The 16779-nt window shown below is 42.1% G+C and overlaps 2 protein-coding genes across 3 annotated transcripts; one reads left to right on the top strand and one right to left on the bottom strand.

Annotated features, from left to right (window-relative positions):
- Positions 1 to 1029: 1029 nt before the first annotated feature.
- mettl25 (methyltransferase like 25) lies at positions 1030 to 14595 on the bottom strand. 2 transcript variants are annotated; one of them, XM_030045770.1, is made up of 12 exons: positions 14206 to 14595; positions 13356 to 13535; positions 13015 to 13121; positions 11597 to 12157; positions 11191 to 11338; positions 7433 to 7527; positions 7099 to 7128; positions 6383 to 6456; positions 4554 to 4647; positions 3883 to 3957; positions 3241 to 3312; positions 1030 to 1387 (listed from the first exon to the last, which is right to left on the bottom strand). In XM_030045770.1, the coding sequence occupies exons 1-12, from the start codon at positions 14420 to 14422 to the stop codon at positions 1271 to 1273; spliced, it is 1770 nt and encodes a 589-aa protein (XP_029901630.1). In that variant the 5' UTR covers positions 14423 to 14595; the 3' UTR covers positions 1030 to 1270. The 2 variants fall into 2 exon arrangements, with proteins under 2 accessions (XP_029901630.1, XP_029901631.1); XM_030045771.1 differs by having other exon boundaries at positions 13356 to 13532; positions 14206 to 14592.
- An 8-nt stretch (positions 14596 to 14603) lies between these two features.
- ccdc59 (coiled-coil domain containing 59) lies at positions 14604 to 16754 on the top strand. The gene is made up of 4 exons (XM_030045773.1): positions 14604 to 14936; positions 15307 to 15661; positions 15918 to 16026; positions 16146 to 16754. Exons 1-4 carry the CDS (start codon positions 14786 to 14788, stop codon positions 16308 to 16310), a joined length of 780 nt encoding a protein of 259 aa, XP_029901633.1. The 5' UTR covers positions 14604 to 14785; the 3' UTR covers positions 16311 to 16754.
- Positions 16755 to 16779: the final 25 nt, after the last annotated feature.

The following is a 16779-nucleotide window of genomic DNA, read 5'->3' as shown; positions in this document are numbered from 1 at the left end:
GATGCGGTGGGAGAAAGTGTGGTCTGGCATGACAAAAGCAATGCTTTTCTCTGCTGCACAGTGGTAAAGTGTCCTATCACATTCCCTTTGTTTCAGAATAACTAGCATTTGTTCAGCACGGTCTCTCACAGTTTGCAGTGTCGATGTACAATATTTAAGGAACACTGCCGGCATACACATCTACTGTGGCCTTTACAGACTCAGGATGACTTTGGATACTATACTATAAAATATTAATATGTAATAAAAAAATAATATTCATGGCTATGAAAAACATGACCTCAGCCATCAAGTTATAAATGATAAAGACATACGTGTGTCTGGGTGAGTTTCTAATACCAAAATGTATTGCGAACACAAGCACCTCTTTAAGACATCTTGCAAGTGAAGTGTTCATGCCCTCCAAGTATCTACTAAATTAAATCAAGAGTCACCTGCTTCAAATAGTATATGAACATAAGGGTTTCTGGGTTTACCACCTATAACCTCTAACATGTTAATGTTATCAGTCTCCTAACTGTTAAGATGCTCTAATCCTAGCCTACCCTTGTCCTCTGCTTTCTGACAAGTTTTATGTGTAATGTCCACTATCAGGTATGATTCATTAACTTATGTCTGTAACCTTCACTTTGAAAGATGGCAGGAGAAATTGATTTATTAAATGACCAAGGACAGAGCAAAACAGGAGTAAAGATTAAAGAAGGGTCAAGGGCGCCCCTTACCCCCTCTACCTTTTTCTCTGCTTCCTCTGGCTTGGGAGCCTAGAAATGGGGTTTCCAGACCCACACAACCAGAGGGGATCTGGGTCTTCCCAAATCCCACAATGCCCCTGCCCCCTGACCAGTCCTTAAAAGCAACTGCTCTCTCAAGAGCCGCTCTAAAATATGGACAAAGGTCTGAGATGGGTATAATTCAATCAAACAATGCAGGACTGACAGATAGTTTTTCCAGGTGTTTTGAGCACGTGTTTCCATGAGTGCTCCTCTGAGAGCAGCACAAGGTTAAGACTAAACACGGAAAGTGTTCCTTTTGCAATTTAACATTTATTCAATATCAGGTACAGTAAAGAATAGAAAACAAAACATAGAAAAATGTTGTCAAAAATGTGATGTGAGACAGGAATTGCATAAATAAATTTTAAAACTCTTCAGGCATGTAATAAAAATGAATTGACAGAGTGAAAGACATTCACTGACAATGTATGAATTGAATTATGACCGTCTGTAATCATAGCTACTCAATCAGTGCAGTGTATTGATATGCATATAGGTTAATTAGACTGAAGTTGTGTCTTATAGCTCAGACTTTTCATCCCAACGACAGCATAGCATCTTGGTGACAGCAGAGGATCAAAGAGTTGGACCAGCGCAGAGAATGAAACGGCTTCCTGTGACACAGAGACATGTGTGGATATCAACAACCTGCATGGCACACACACACACACACACACACACACACACACACACACACACACACACACACACACACACACACACACAAGACCACTACCCCCTTCTTTTTCCTCCTTGAGGGAGAGATCTGAGAGCTGACCAACCGTCTTGACATCATGTAGTTTTATTACAGATGCCTATGAAGGAAGCCCATTTGATATACGATCACATGTGTAATCAGAACTTCAAAGCTTTCTGCTCGCACATCTCTCATCACAGCGACTCAGACTACAGATTAGCATGTTATGTTTGGCTGAAGGAACCTAAGATGTTAAATTACAGGCCAGCTTTAATTTAGCCGACACCTATACGCTCAGTGGCCTGAACATAATACTCCAGGTTTCCACTCTGATATCTGCGTGCTCACATATTTGTCATCAGGGAACCAAATTTCAAATCCCACTCAAAGTGCTGTACAAGCAAATCATCAAGATCATAAGTCAGCGTATCGTGGAAATGTAAAAGGAGAACGTGTGTGACAAGGCTGTTGGGTAAACTTACCATGAGCTATAACTGCACAAGCTCCAGAGTTATTACATTTTGGGATTTTCATTAGTTTCTGGTTTCATGTAGTTTTCAATTTTCATTTCAGTTTCACTTTGATTTTAAATCAAGTTCTCAGTTTGGGATTGGTCGTTTTAGTTTTAGTTTTAAATTTGGTTTCAGTTCTTGGTGTAGTATTTTTTGTTTGAGATAATGTTTTTTCAAAAGTACAGTGATATAAAAGTCCACGACAGGTATTTTGTATGTTTGCAACAGCTGTTGTGTAAAACCAAAATGAATGTTTTCAACTGATTTTCAGCCTTTTTTTGCCTTTTACTTAGTTTTGCATGTGGGCAAGATAGTTATTTTTCATATATAAATACATATATATATATATATATATATACAGTACAGGCCAAAAGTTTGGACACACCCTCTCATTCAATGTGTTTTCTTTATTTTCATGACTATTTACATTGTAAATTCTAACTGAAGGAATCAAAACTATGAATGAACATATGAATTTTAACAGTTGTCCAATAGGGCTGTCGGCTGTGTAGTAACCTGACTTCTGCACAACACAACTGATGGTCCCAACCCCATTGATAAAGCAAGAAATTCCACTAATTAACCCTGATAAGGCACACCTGTGAAGTGAAAACCATTTCAGGTGACTACCTCTTGAAGCTCATCGAGAGAATGCCAAGAGTGTGCAAAGCAGTAATCAGAGCAAAGGGTGGCTATTTTGAAGAAACTAGAATATAAAATGTTTTCAGTTATTTCACCTTTTTTTTGTTAAGTACATAACTCCACGTGTTCATTCATAGTTTTGATGCCTTCAGTGAGAATCTACAATGTAAATAGTCATGAAAATAAAGAAAACGCATTGAATGAGAAGGTGTGTCCAAACTTTTGGCCTGTACTGTATATATACACAAACTCTGTATTTATTTTCCTGTCAGAGCAGTATTTTTAATGCTGAGTTTTTGTCAATTAGTTTGCGACAGTAACCTTTGCTAGTTCTTAAAAATGGTCATGGATCCTTTGCTGTCTGTCTTTTTAAGTATCAGCTGCCTATCATGTTTAATTAAAAGCATGTTCTCACTTCCAGTCAAGTAAGTACACTCTTGAGAAGAGGTGAAAATGCGTTAAATCTAGAGGAAGAGCTACATGACACAAATATATTCACACCAGATAATTCTCATACATGCCACCATAACAGACTTTCACGAGTGACGGTGTGTGTGTCCATCACAGACAAACACAAACACATGACATGTTGCTCTGACTATCCTGCTGACTTTACCTGTTCTTTCAGGTAGCAGAGGCGATCGAGGAGAATCAGACCTTCAATACAGGGAGCCAGCGTAACCTTCAACTAAACAGGAACAGGACAGAGGCACAAAGTGTGCTGTAAGAAATATTCAATTTCACTGCGGTGCTTTTCAGCATGACCTTTAAATGTAGAGGACACAATAAGGCATTGTTCTTGTCTGTGTTACTGATTCGAGGCGACACAAAGTATCAGTCCTTTCAGGCGACTTCCCACACTGTCTATATTGGAAACATCTTCCCGGTAGGTAGCGGGCAATACCCAAAAAACATTTCACTGCTTTATTTCATGAGGGAAAATTGGTATGTTGGTTGACACCACAATTAGTGGTCTTCGTTGAAGCCCAAGACTGGTTTTCTTCCCATCCTGTATAATCATTCCTGTATTATTTCCCTGTAGACTATAATGATCTTGTTTAATGGACTACAATTTCATAGCATTATACAGTTCATCTCAGTTTACAGGGAGAAAGAATGATTTATGCAAGTACAGATTAAGCAGGTTATTGTAGTTCTTGTGTAAATCTAAACCAAAGCAATTTAAAGACCAGGAAAAAGGTAACCCAAAGCAATGGATGTCCAATGGGCGTTTACCAAAAATACGCCGACGACTCACCATATTAAAGGCAAACATTTCATCCACTCGTGCTCTGTATGTGTCATGGTAATCCTGGATGACACTGTCAGGAAGCTGGAGAGAGAGAGAGACAGAGAGAGAGAGAAAGAGAGAAGATGAAAGAGAAGAGGTTTACGGCCTGTGGAGTTGTGAGACAGACAGATGGTTTAAACCAACAGTAAAAATACATCATCCTCATTCATCCTCTCCACCAGGATACTCTAAAATCCTTAACATCACATACCTTATATGACAAAGTCTAGCAACATCCTAGATCATGGATTTCAAGCAGCTGACAGCAGCTAAGTCTACCAATTAGAATTGAGAAAATTTGAATATTTTCTTCAAAAAAATCATAATTATAACCTTGATCTAAATATACATATGGTTCAAATTTCACAATTTACATCAATATATGCACAGAGGTCGCATGGAAAGTTCAGGAACCACTTATGAATAATTACGCTGTACTTATACTGTTAAAACGATTCTGGAGATGTGGAAGGAGATAATATACGTTTTGACTCTCAACCTATTATGGTTTGAATGTCAAGGCAATGAGCATTTTTCCCATGAGGCTGGATGGTTTTTTGTTCTATGCAATGTATATTACTTTCCATAGCCTGTTTCTGGAACCTGCTGGAAGATGATGGCGATACTTTTGCCCTGACCTTTGATTCATCCAGATCCAGTCTGCGCAGCGCTCGGCGAACGTAGTCCACAAATGATTTAGCCTTGGAGTAGACATTCCCCACTCGCTTTTCACTGTGGAAGGGATACGCACACACACACTGACTTAGACACACACACATTTTTAATCCCTGAAGTTGCCGCTACACGCTCAGCCTCACCTCGAGTCCCTGAACTGCTCATGTCTGGCCATTGGCCATGAAATAAACAACATTGACTCCTTTGCTCTCGGTTTGTTTCCATGTGTTTTTTTTTTTTTTTTTATCACACCTTAGCAACCAAAGCCAGACTGTTAAACACAGCAACGGGCAAGTTGTGCTGGAAGCAAACTAACACATGTGTGATCCTGACCTGATGCTGGTCATTGTACTGAAGATCACAGGAAGAGAGACTTTTCACTTCACTTCAGCTCTGACATTTAACTATGGAGGCACAGCACAATCAAAATGGAAATATAATATGAAAACAGCAACATATTAACATAACATATATTTTAATTTATAGAAAAGACAGAAGGCGCTGTTGTGCATTTCACATTCAGATAACCGTTTGAGTTGAGCTAAATTTATGGTGCCCCATGTCTTTGATAATGAAATTTGGAATTGCCTTATTAGAGAGTGCAAAAAAGCATGTAAAGTAAATGACGTCAATTATCTTTTCTACATGGTTATTGCAGAATCAAATGAAACACAGCTTTGCCGTTTGGGAAATGGATTTTAATTTTCCAATTTGCATTATCATGTCAATCAAGCTCATCATAAATCATACAAATGCTTTGTGACAATATTCATAAATGACATGGCAAATACAAATGATATTACTGAATTATTATTTATTTTGAGCCAAAATTTGCACGTACAAATGGGAGATTTCAATTCAAATGAAGGATCACATTGACATTTTACATATTAAATTGCTATTGCGCATGCAATACAAACAAAGCCGTGCCTTGTGATTGCAAACAAAGCGATGCCTTATGTCTTCTGAGAATAAGAAGCGTGCCAAATACATTTGGAGCAGTTTCATTCAGCTTTCGAGCATTTACTCCAAAACACACAAAGTCAAGCACAGGTCACAGCAACGAACTGCACCCCAAAGTTCAAGTCTTAGTTTCTCAGAATGTCCATGCAGTTTGGGCCATCTACAGGACCTGACCCTAGAACAAAAGGTTTTAAGGATATGTTGAGGAGGATCTTGACAGTGGCTCCTCTTGCTCGGAAAGCCTCGCATAACAAAACGAAGCGAGGTTATAACGATCATTATTACTTTCTGTTTTCCTCAGAAACAGCAAAGAGCACAGACAAACCCATCATGCTTAGCTTAAGTTGCGAGGAGTAATGAAATGAAATCTGATTTGTTTGGACTTTGTAACCTTATGAGATGACACTTTACCAAAATGCTATCTAATAAACAATCCACCTGTTTATCCATGTGACTTCTGTTTACAAGCCCTGGTTTGTTTGCCATTGGCCCATATGGGCCTTAACAAGTTGAACTTTTCATCGATGGAACCAAAGAAAACAAACTGTAGGTGTGATCGCACGCTTAGAAGGCAATTAAAACCTGGAAACTCAAACACAAAGGACCCCTCTTGTATTTGACCTGTGAAACATGATGCACTTTTTCCATGCACACTGAAAACATCAAAGTGAAACATCCTGGACCTATGAATATTTACAGTGTTGTGCAGAGCTGTTGGAGCAAACAGTGTCTTAACTGTGATAGATGCACCCCACTGTGTTAGTGCACAACGAAGGAAAGCGCCATACATTTGAGTGAGCGAAGCCATGCCAGATCTAAGCTATGTTACCTTTTAAAAGAACTGTAGTGGTCCCTTAAAATAACATGAAGGACTGCCCGATAGAACAGGGACTCCATCTGAATCTGCAGAAAAGCACAAAAGGTACATATTTACTTAAACACGATGAACTTTTTTCATTTAAAAAAAAACAAAACAATATTGTGACTGCTATTCCCTTGTCATTCATCTAGCATCCTCAACAAAACATTGAGGCATTTGCAGGAGACTTTCTATGCTCATTTCCGTGCCTGATGCAAGACTAGCAAGCAATCAAGGCTGTTTTTGGATTCAACCCTTGCTTCCAACATGTAATCAATCTTGCCGTGATTGCATTAATATTTATAAACATTCCATATTAATGGCTAGTGGTATCGTGTATCAGTTTTGGCCTAGAGCTCTAGGCTCTGCATTTCAAATAAATATACTGTAGTCAGTCACAGCACTAACACAACAGAATTAATGGGCTGATTGTTTGAAGGTATATGCTTGATCTAAAACGAAGATAATACAGTCTTGAGATACTGTGAACATACACATTTGCCTTTTAATAATTTAATGGATCGCTTTTGATAAGTGTCAATGAGTGATGTTTGATACACAGATGTTAAACTGCACTGTGCACATTTCAGTGATGATAAACAAAGGAAAGCTACATTCTTTTCACGATGATGATCATCAGATGCATTTATCCGGTTGATCACAATATGTGTGCATGCGTCACTTACCCCTTGGCCAAGTGAAACTCTCTCCAGTGCCTGTGTTTTTTTAAGAAAAATGGTAAAAGGTTAAGTGCCTGGAAGCCAGAGTATTTTGTAGAAAATACAGTGGGCTGTAGCTGCAAAGGTGAAAAATACTCCTGACAATCCATTCAATGTCATTACAGAGATTATTTCAACCAGATGTTCTGCCTCTACAGTACAGAAAAAAAAGTCCAGTGAATTTTAAAGAGTTTTTTTGTCCCGCGGCCATCCCCGACAAAAGTGTCATTACAGTTACAGGAATACATTTCCGTAGAAAATATGCCGCTGTGCACATTTTTTGTGGTGTCATCCAGCTCACCAAGCACGCCGACATCCTGGCGTTTCTACCACAGAACCAGGACTGGTCCCTGAGGTACTGACTCATGGGGAAACCACACACACCGTGCGCAGACTCTGCAGAGGGGCAGACACAAAGAGACACACAGATAATAGAAGTGAACCCACTGATCAGTTTGGCTGAACAATCAGACCTTTTTCAATTTCAATTGTAATCAGTGGACATGACCACTAATTACATGCCAAGATAGCAAATTATAAGGTAGCACAAAGAGGAAGCGAATTTAATCTGGCTTTAGGAGGAGTCATCCATCCTCTCTTTTCCACCACGGCTGCTAATGTGTCTGATGTCTAACCCTGACCTAAATGACAACTGAAATATGTGTTTCCAATTTGTCTGTAAAAATGAAAAAAAAAAGAGGAACAATTCACTCAAAATATGAAAAAAAGACATTTTCCCACTTGCTCCAGTGCAATCTATTCATCCAGATAATTCTGGGTGATTTGGCAAGGTTTCCTGGCTCCCGGCACCCTGACATAATGTGGCTGGGTGGGTATTGTGTTGTGGAGCTCAAACCATCAAAAATTTACATGTGAAAAACTCAACAGCATCAGCTCTTTCCAAAAACAAGAGATACCTCGTGGGTGGATTGTTACAGTGGGAACTATTTTCTGCCGAAGAACATGGGCAAACTGTATCTATCTGCCTGTAGCCTAATTTGTATATACTGGGGGTGTATAAATACAGTTTGCCAGTGTTCTTTGGCAGGAAATAGACTGCAACGGGAGTAAAAAGGAAAATTATCTTTTTTAGTATGATGGGTGAGCCGTTCCTTTAATGTAAGCTTATGACTGAAAAAAAATTTGAATATAATTGGTATTTCCCTCTCCTACTGTAAATATTTAGATATTTTGTATCTGGCTTCTAAAATGCAGAACCAATGGCTTCTAATTGCTGCTGTGAGAACAACGTTACAGCTCCAACCACAGCTGACTCCATTACACACACACACACACCAATCCCCCACTGGGAGGTGTTGAGTGTGACTGCTTGACAGCTTGCCATCCTTTTCATGTCACTCCTAAAAGGGTCGGTCAGTGAGGCCAAGGCCCAGCGAGTCCAGAGGGAAACAGTCAACAAAGCATTAATAACACGCACGGGGCCGGTGGGGGCCTCTCGCACCACCTTGAACACACTGACACGTTAGCGCTTGCATTCGCCTCCCTCCTGCTCAGCACATGGCTCGGTGACACGGGCCATCCGAGGCAATTGAAGCAGACAAGCTCTTCCTTCGGTCTGAGGGCTGGATTACAGTACACAAAGAGGTGTTTACACTAGCTAGCGTGCTAGCCTCATCTTGGCCACGACGATCGCATCTGAAGTGGCCAAAAACATAACATCAGCCTGCCCACTTGCGTGCTCTTGCCACTCAGAAACACAAATATTTCTCAGATCGCTGACGTCCTGTGCGACTGGACACATGTACATTCCCAAACATTTTGTGAAGAGACATTGGCTCCAGACTTGAGATACCTTTATATATTGATTCCCAAGTAGATGCTGATTTTGGGAGTAAATAGTGTGAGACTGGATGGCTCGGTTGATCCCAAACCCCCAGAGAGGTATAAGAAGTGAACAATGCATTTGATGCAATATGAATAACCTCAATTCATGTGTGAATGATATAAATGTATGCCTGCTTTCCAATGGTTATATCTTCACCTCTCTATAATTAAGCTTTTCAGCTCTTTAGCAGTTTAGTTCCTTTTTAGGGTGAGGTAGCCCACCACAGGAGTTGGCCTGCATCCCAGACTGTATTGCAAGGCTGACAGGGGAGAGAAAATGTGCATGTCTATGTGTGTGTGTGTGTGTGTGTGTGTGTGTGTGTGTGCGTGTGCGTGTGCGGGAGAGAGAATGAGAACGCCTCGGTTCGCCTTTTTGAAAGGTTGGACTGGAGAGAGAAAGAGAGACAAGGCTGTGAAGGACTGCTCATACGCCTGGAGTGTTTTCAATCAACTGTCATGATTTCATATTGCGCGCTTGGCTGGGCTCTGATGACGCCAAGGGTCAAAGGTCACACTGTTACCAGAGATTGCGTGATACTGAGCAGATATCAACTGTAGCGAGGCATCTTTCAGTATGTCAGCTCAGGGTATTAGTCACAGCATGAGGACACGTGTAGACTGTTTCGTACCTCATATACCGAGCAGCAAAGGAGTGAAATCACAGATGTATGACAGACAGACGATTCTGTATGCTTGTATCTGAACTGCGCTGGGAGGATAATGCACAACCTTCAGAGCGCAGAAGTCCAAGCTTACTAAATAAAAGCAAAGTCCCATCGAAGCCGGATGAAATATTGCATGCGGGTTGCGGAATCAATCATTTTCAATTGAATCCCTTCGAAATTAAAAGGTCAAAAAAATCTCATTTTCAAAGCCCTTAAACAGCCATCCGAAAATCATAAATCCACGCTAATGACTCTAACAGTGCGTCTCCAGTTTTAACTCAGTCTCCAGAAGGGGCGAGCTGGCCGAGCGCTCCGGTCCTCCAGTGGAACATTTGACTTGTTTACTATATAATATGCATTTAAGTGTTTATGGGACTTTATGTGGTGTTTCAGGCTGGATCAGACACTGCAGGTAAGGGAGTTATGATGAGTGTGTGTGTGTGTGTGTGTGTGTTGGGGAGACATAGAGAGAGAGTGAGAAAACAGGGGGTGTAGATGGTTCTGGATGAAGCTCCCTGTGCAATAAGAACCACATGTTTTTCAAACAGGGGTGGAGGTCTGTGTGTGTGTGTGAGTGTGAGTGAGTGTGTATGTGTGGGGAGGCATATTACTGCCTCGGTAGACTGTAGTGTCAACAGCTTTACTATACACAGCACACCACACAGAGAGAAGCACACACACACACACATTGCTGCACAGTGCATGTATAGCTGATATCTGACAATACTGAGTATCGTGATATTAGAGGCCATATGTTTTCTATAATATGAGACCAAAGCAAAATGACTATGCAAGACAACTCTGCAGTATTAAGCCTAGTTATTCTGATGGCACTAATGGGTATAATGTAGTTTTTTAAGATTTTGATTTCCTGTCTCAGACTCATCATTTTATGTACCATCTATTTGATTAAAAATTGTGTTTACTCATCATTCCAGCTAAAATGGCCTTTGTAGCAGCTGAACAGATGCACAGTGCAACAGTAATAGTACACAGAGATGTTTTGGATTATACACGTGACAGTTTTCATTCATGTGCAATTCATGTACCTACAACATTTAATTTAGCAGATTGTAGCAGAAAAAAAATCACTGCTTGAAGCTTAGGGACTTTTTGGCCTGTTGGTGGCGCTGTGGTGGATCAGTCATTTTCTCTTTGGGGAAACCGGATGTCATTGTAAAAATGCACCCCTCCATAAAGACTCATCGAATTTGACCCAGTAGCGTCTGAAATATTGAGCATGAAACTCCCTGAGAAAATGGGCATGATGGAGAGATGGTGGACAGAATAAATTAAACTAGAATAGGACAAAATAAAATAAAATACAGTAGGACCTCAATTTTTCAACCTTTGAATCAATGCTTGAATGAACAGCTGAGTCAACCCGGCAGCCTGCACCCACCTGTCCAAATATTGCAATAACATTAAATATCGCAACACTTTGAAGAGACAATATTATGATATCAAATTTTTGATATCGCCTAAGCCTATCATGTTCTATTTGACTGCATCTGGATCTGTCTCTTTGTGTGTGTGTGTGTGTGGTTACCCTGTCTGGCGGGGTCGCACTCCTCAGTCAGCAGGTGATAGCAGCAGCCCACACTGCAGACTGAGGTCAGCTCTCCTTTAGCCACAAACATCCTCAGGGTGCTGGGAGCCAAGTCGCCACACGTGTGCAGGCCGACCAAGACCGCATCCTGCAGAGAGGAGAGAGCACGGGGGGGGAGGGAGAGAATGGGGGGAAGATCGATGACAGAAGTTATTGATGATGACGCCCTGCAGATCTGGCGACGCAACAACATCCAAACCTCGTTCCAATAATCCAAAGAGCAGCCGCTGCGACAGTAATTTCAGTAGCTGGTGGGGGGAAAAAAGAGCCTGACATATATCTCCTTTCAACATTTATTTTCATTTGTTTTTTTATGTTTCAATATGACAGGTCTCTCTTTACTCACCTCTAGCTCGTTGATGAGCTCCCGGAGCTCCGTCTCCGCGGTAACGTAAGACGTAAGAGGTGAAAACAGGCTGTGGTCGCTGCTGGGTCTATTCTGGGCCTTCCTCTCCAGGTTCTCCCTCTTCCTCCTCTCTCGTTCCTCAACACTCAGCTGGCTGGGGGGAACTCTGGGAGCAGGGGTCTCGACTGCATCCACTGACAGGGCGCTGAGGAACAGCTCCTCTGTTTCTGGGTCGGAACTCTTATCCACTATAGGATTTACCTTTGACAAATTGACTGGCACCGCCTCCTCCCTTGGTGATACTGCTTCCTCTCCAGCAGCATGTAAAATGTCATCTGCTCCATTTATTCCCAATAACTCATCCTGAGCTGAATCGGTGGTTGTTCTCTCCCTCGCCACCTTGTGTTTCTGGTACGACCTGGAGAACTTCTTGAGCTTCCGGTTCCTCTCTTGGGCTCCGTGAGTGTTTGTAATGGAGGAGTCAATGCCGTAGACCTGCAGGTCATATTGCAAGGACAGGAAGGAGCACAGGTAGCCCTTCCCTGAGCCCACATCTATCACCTGGGATGAACGGAGGGAGGGAGAGAAAGGAGGGAACGTCTGACTTGGAGCATTTATGATAATTAACAATGTAGCGCCTGGCCAAACCCACACACCCTCTGCAATAGTCCTTTTCAAATACCAAGGGTAGCTTTCCATGACCTGGGACTCTTCAGAGCCCTTCAAATTCTGGGCCTGGCTTTTGTTTGTGTTTCCAAAGTATGAAGAACCCACCATGAAGGCTTTGACATACACTTTAAAGTGCACTTTTTCATTTCTCACAGCCAAGATGAGCTCCCACTGAAGACTTTCTTCCATCCTCATACTGACAAGGCCAGGCGTGTCTTTGTTGGTCCGCCTTGCAGTTGGACCTTGCAAAATTCTTACAGTCAAAAAAAGGGACTAAAACTGAGCGAATTCCTGCCTTTACTTCACATGATACCAGAATTTTGGCAGCTGATACTGATACCAGCGAAATGCTATTCATCTTGATAGCTTAATGATTATAACTGCAAAAACAGAAAAATCCTCTATATAACTCTTTATGAAATGAACTAACTTTATGTGTGTCATGCTTCGAAACACATAAGCTACATTAGAATAAGAAGTGCAACACAAGTCTGGGGTCTTCAAGTAAAGCACAAAGAACCACAACAAAATATTAACTTCAAATTAAAGAATCTGCATGAAATGTCCTGCTGTAGCAATTAATATAATGGTCTAATTATGTGCTCTCATTGTGATTTATGTGTTTCAGGTAAAAATAAAGTTTAGCTAACTAGGTACTGATTTTTGTGGCATCCTCAGTTTTTACAGTAACAATAAGGGAGATGCAGCCTGAAAGACATTCACTGCAACAAAGGCAAATGTTGCTCCACCTGTTTGACTCCGCAGTGCTGGGCCAGACAGGCCACCACCTCAGACATGGACTGGACCTCGTGGGACTTCTTAGAATTCATAAATTCATCTGGCACCAGACCTGCACCTGGATAAGACAGAACAAATGTGTCTACGTATTGCAAAAGCATGACAAATCTAACCGTACTTTACCTTTGAGCAGGCCCCAAATCGTCCCTTACCATAACACGCAACGTAAATTTGATTTGAGTCTTTGTTCTCGCACAGAGTTATGGTCACGAATTGGAGCTGGACATGCTGAATCCTTGACTGGTTTCCTATTCTCAGCATGAAAAACCATGTGTTGTCCATTCTTCCCTACCTTCCTCGGCGGGTGGCGAGGCAGGCTCGTGTTCTCTGAGGGACCGCAGTAGCTCATCCCTGCTCGCACACACTCCAAGGCCGGGGAGAGAGTGGGCCTTGGCCACCTGCAACAGTTTAGGGGTATCCACCAACCGCTTTGTATCATCACAAAACCCAAATGTGGTCTTGGATCGCTCTGCTGGGGACAAAGACATTAAAGCACGGGAAAAGTTGCTCTTTCCCATGTTGCCAAGATCACACTGGGCTTTTTGCAGGGAGAGTGAATAAACTTTGAGAAGTTTTCATGTAGTGAGATAACAAAAGTTTCCACATCCTTGCCAGAGTGAGCAAACTCAAATCTGAGTAAAGCCTGACATCTAACGTTGAAAAGGAGGGCAATTTCTTTCCAATAGGTGGTGTTGCCACTCAGTTGCAGAGGGCCAGTTCAGCATCCTACTTTTCACCATTACATGTCAAGCATTACTCAGAGCTGGGTTTGGCTACTCTATTTTCGTTTGTTTATTTTTATTTATCCACCCCCTCAACACACACACACACACACACACACACACACACACACACACTTGTACTAACAATAAACAACCACTAAAAATATATTAATAACTACTACTGCTGTTACTGTTCTAAAGCTACTACTACTAGCAACTACTACTACTACTACTACTACTACAATAATAATAATAATAATAATGATGATGATGATGATGATGATATAGAGGGGGGGAGAGAAGCCTGCAAACTCCAGTGCACCATAAGAACTTAACAAGCTTTCATATTTCTACTTTTGTTTACTTGTATTTGTTTATTTATTGGCAGTATCTATTTGCAGTACGGCCTGCTGCATTTACCGTCTCCACTGGGCTCTGGCTCCCCCTTGTGGCCAGCACATGAACTGAAGGCTGACAGGACCTCCTGTGGCGGCACGGCCACGAGCTGCCTCCACACGTCGTGCGTGTAAAACTCGACAGTGTGCGCGTTGGCGATATTTAGAGCTATAGAGAGAAAGCGAGTGACTTCATCTATCCGTCGCTGAATCTCTGGGAGCGTCAGGGCAGAAGTTGCCATGTTGCTGAGCTCTCCCCGGCGGACGTGTGAGAGACATGGAAGGAGTCTTCCCCCGCTGACGATGTACACCCAGACAGTAGCAGCTGAAAATGCCCAGCGATTAGTTTTCACGGCATATTTACCTAAGCCGTTTTACTACTCCAAATGTAATTCGCTGCATTCAAGTTTCACGATAATAATAATGTGCTCGTAAATTCTCTCTTTCGCTTACGAGTGAAATTAACCTTAATTAACTTGAGTGACTCGCACTTGATTACTAACGTCTGCCCTGACCGCGTCATCACCACGCGTCTCTAAGCCAACAAGCAAACCCATGCAGCCTGAACGAAAACATTTGACTTTTCCAAACGCGATTTAGGCCAAATGGCTCCGACAGCTCAGATCGCGAAAAAGAAAGAAAAGTTCACAGGGAAAGGAGGCGACTGGAAGAAATCCAAAAACAAACCGGCGGGCGTCAAGAAAAAGAGGAAATGGGTCCCTGAGCACAAAGTTTTTGATGGCAGCGTCAAGGAGGGTACGTGTTTATTACCACTTGTGTCAAAGTAATAAGGTTATTGAGCTTGGGCACACACGTGAGCCAGCAAAAAATGATAAAATGTCAACTTGCAGCATGGGTTCACTCCCCATCCTCTTCCACTGTCTGTTTTGGTGCGAAATACTCAAAAATTTTGAGGTGTTTTGGTTAAAATAAAAGATTTTACCCATGCTGAGTGGCTCTTAACTATTCATGAAAGGCTCCACATCCTGTTTTATGTGGTGATTATGTGTACTGTACCTTTATATGTCTGTAAGAGCAGACATTCGGGTGGTATTTAGTGTAAAATTGGACTGTGTCATGGCCAGATGGGACCAAAACCTCTCTCACTGTGTGAGTTTTCCTCCAGGTCAGGGCTTTGCTTTCAAGCGGAAGCAGAAAGTCCAATTTGAGTACAAGAAGCTGCTGCGCAAGGAGAAGAGGAAGAACCCCGAGTCCCAAACGCTGTACAAGGACGAGTATCCGGAGCACCTCAGGCACCTTTACATGGCCGAGGCTGAAAAACTGAAGAAGGAGGCTTGGCTGAACCGGGTGAACAGGAGCAAAGTGAGAATGAGAGGGCATGAGGAGGAGGAGGAAGAGGAGGAGGAGGAGGAGCAGGCAGAGGACAGAGCTGCAGATGACGCTGCAGATCCAGCAGAGGATGCTGGAGGAGCAGAGCAGGCTGGGAACCCTGAGGGAACAGCGGCCCAGGAGGCAGAAAGGTATGAAAACATTTTGGACAGGCAGTCCCTAAACACATCACACCGTTCAGTACACGTTCAGCCACCTGTAGTCACCAGTGAGCAGATTTGTGAGGATTTGGAGGGCACTTTGATTTGAGAGACATACCTGAACACATTTTAAAATAAGATGCCATACATTAAACATTAAAGATTTTCTGGTACAATTGCAATTCTGTCCTTGTTCAGGCAGATTGGGAACCATAATGTAATTACACCTTAATAATTCCCTTCCCAGTCTGCCCATGAGCAACCGCATGAAGAAGAAGATGATGAAGAAGACGTCCCACCAGAAGAGTAAAGAGGAATATGAGATGATCAGGGAAAAACGGAGAAAGAAGAAAGAGGTGAAGTGAAATATAAAGGCTCCTCATTTCTTTGTCAAACCAAATAATACAGTCAGGCCTCATTTTTACATGGCACTATTAATTTTTTTTTTGTTTTGTTTTGTTTTGTTTTATCCCAGGAGTACCTGATGAACAAGCAGCAGAGAGAGGAGGCTCTCGAGAGGTACAAAGCAAAAAAGAGGGAGACGTTTCAGATGCTGAGCAAAAAGACCAAGAAAGGACAGCCCAACCTGAACCTGCAGATGGAGTATCTGCTCCAGAAGATCCAGGGAGCGCCGAAATGACTCCAAGCCGGGGCTGATGGTGGAGAGCGATCGGGAAAACATGCCTTTATTTAGCTGTTGTAATTTTTTAAAAAAACTGTTTATGACATGGCAGTGACAACGTGCTGAAATGCAGCAGGACTGTGTTGTCACTCGGTGATCTTGTCAGTGAATGATGTGAAAAATGCTTGAACTGGATGGAACTGAAGTGGCGAAGAGCTGGAGTGGTGATCTACCGCCTGTTTGTCGTCATTTGACATGATCAGCACTCTTGTTCCTAGATGTGGTGATTCTACACAAGCTTGTTCCAGATCATTATGCTGGTGCACATTTTTATCTCAGACCACAAGATGGCAGCATAATATCTCAAGACCATGGAAGGCTTTCTACAGTGGGTGCTTTTTTGTTGAATCCTGAAATGTATGAGAAGTTTGCAATAAAGTGCTCAAGTGCAGGTTCTTTTGAGCTGGTTATCCGATGTTTTTATTGA

This window comes from Myripristis murdjan, chromosome 23 (genome assembly GCF_902150065.1).
Source record: "Myripristis murdjan chromosome 23, fMyrMur1.1, whole genome shotgun sequence".
NCBI lineage: Eukaryota > Metazoa > Chordata > Actinopteri > Holocentriformes > Holocentridae > Myripristis > Myripristis murdjan.
Note: the sequence above shows the minus strand (reverse complement) of the source record. Positions and strands in the feature narration are given on the sequence as shown.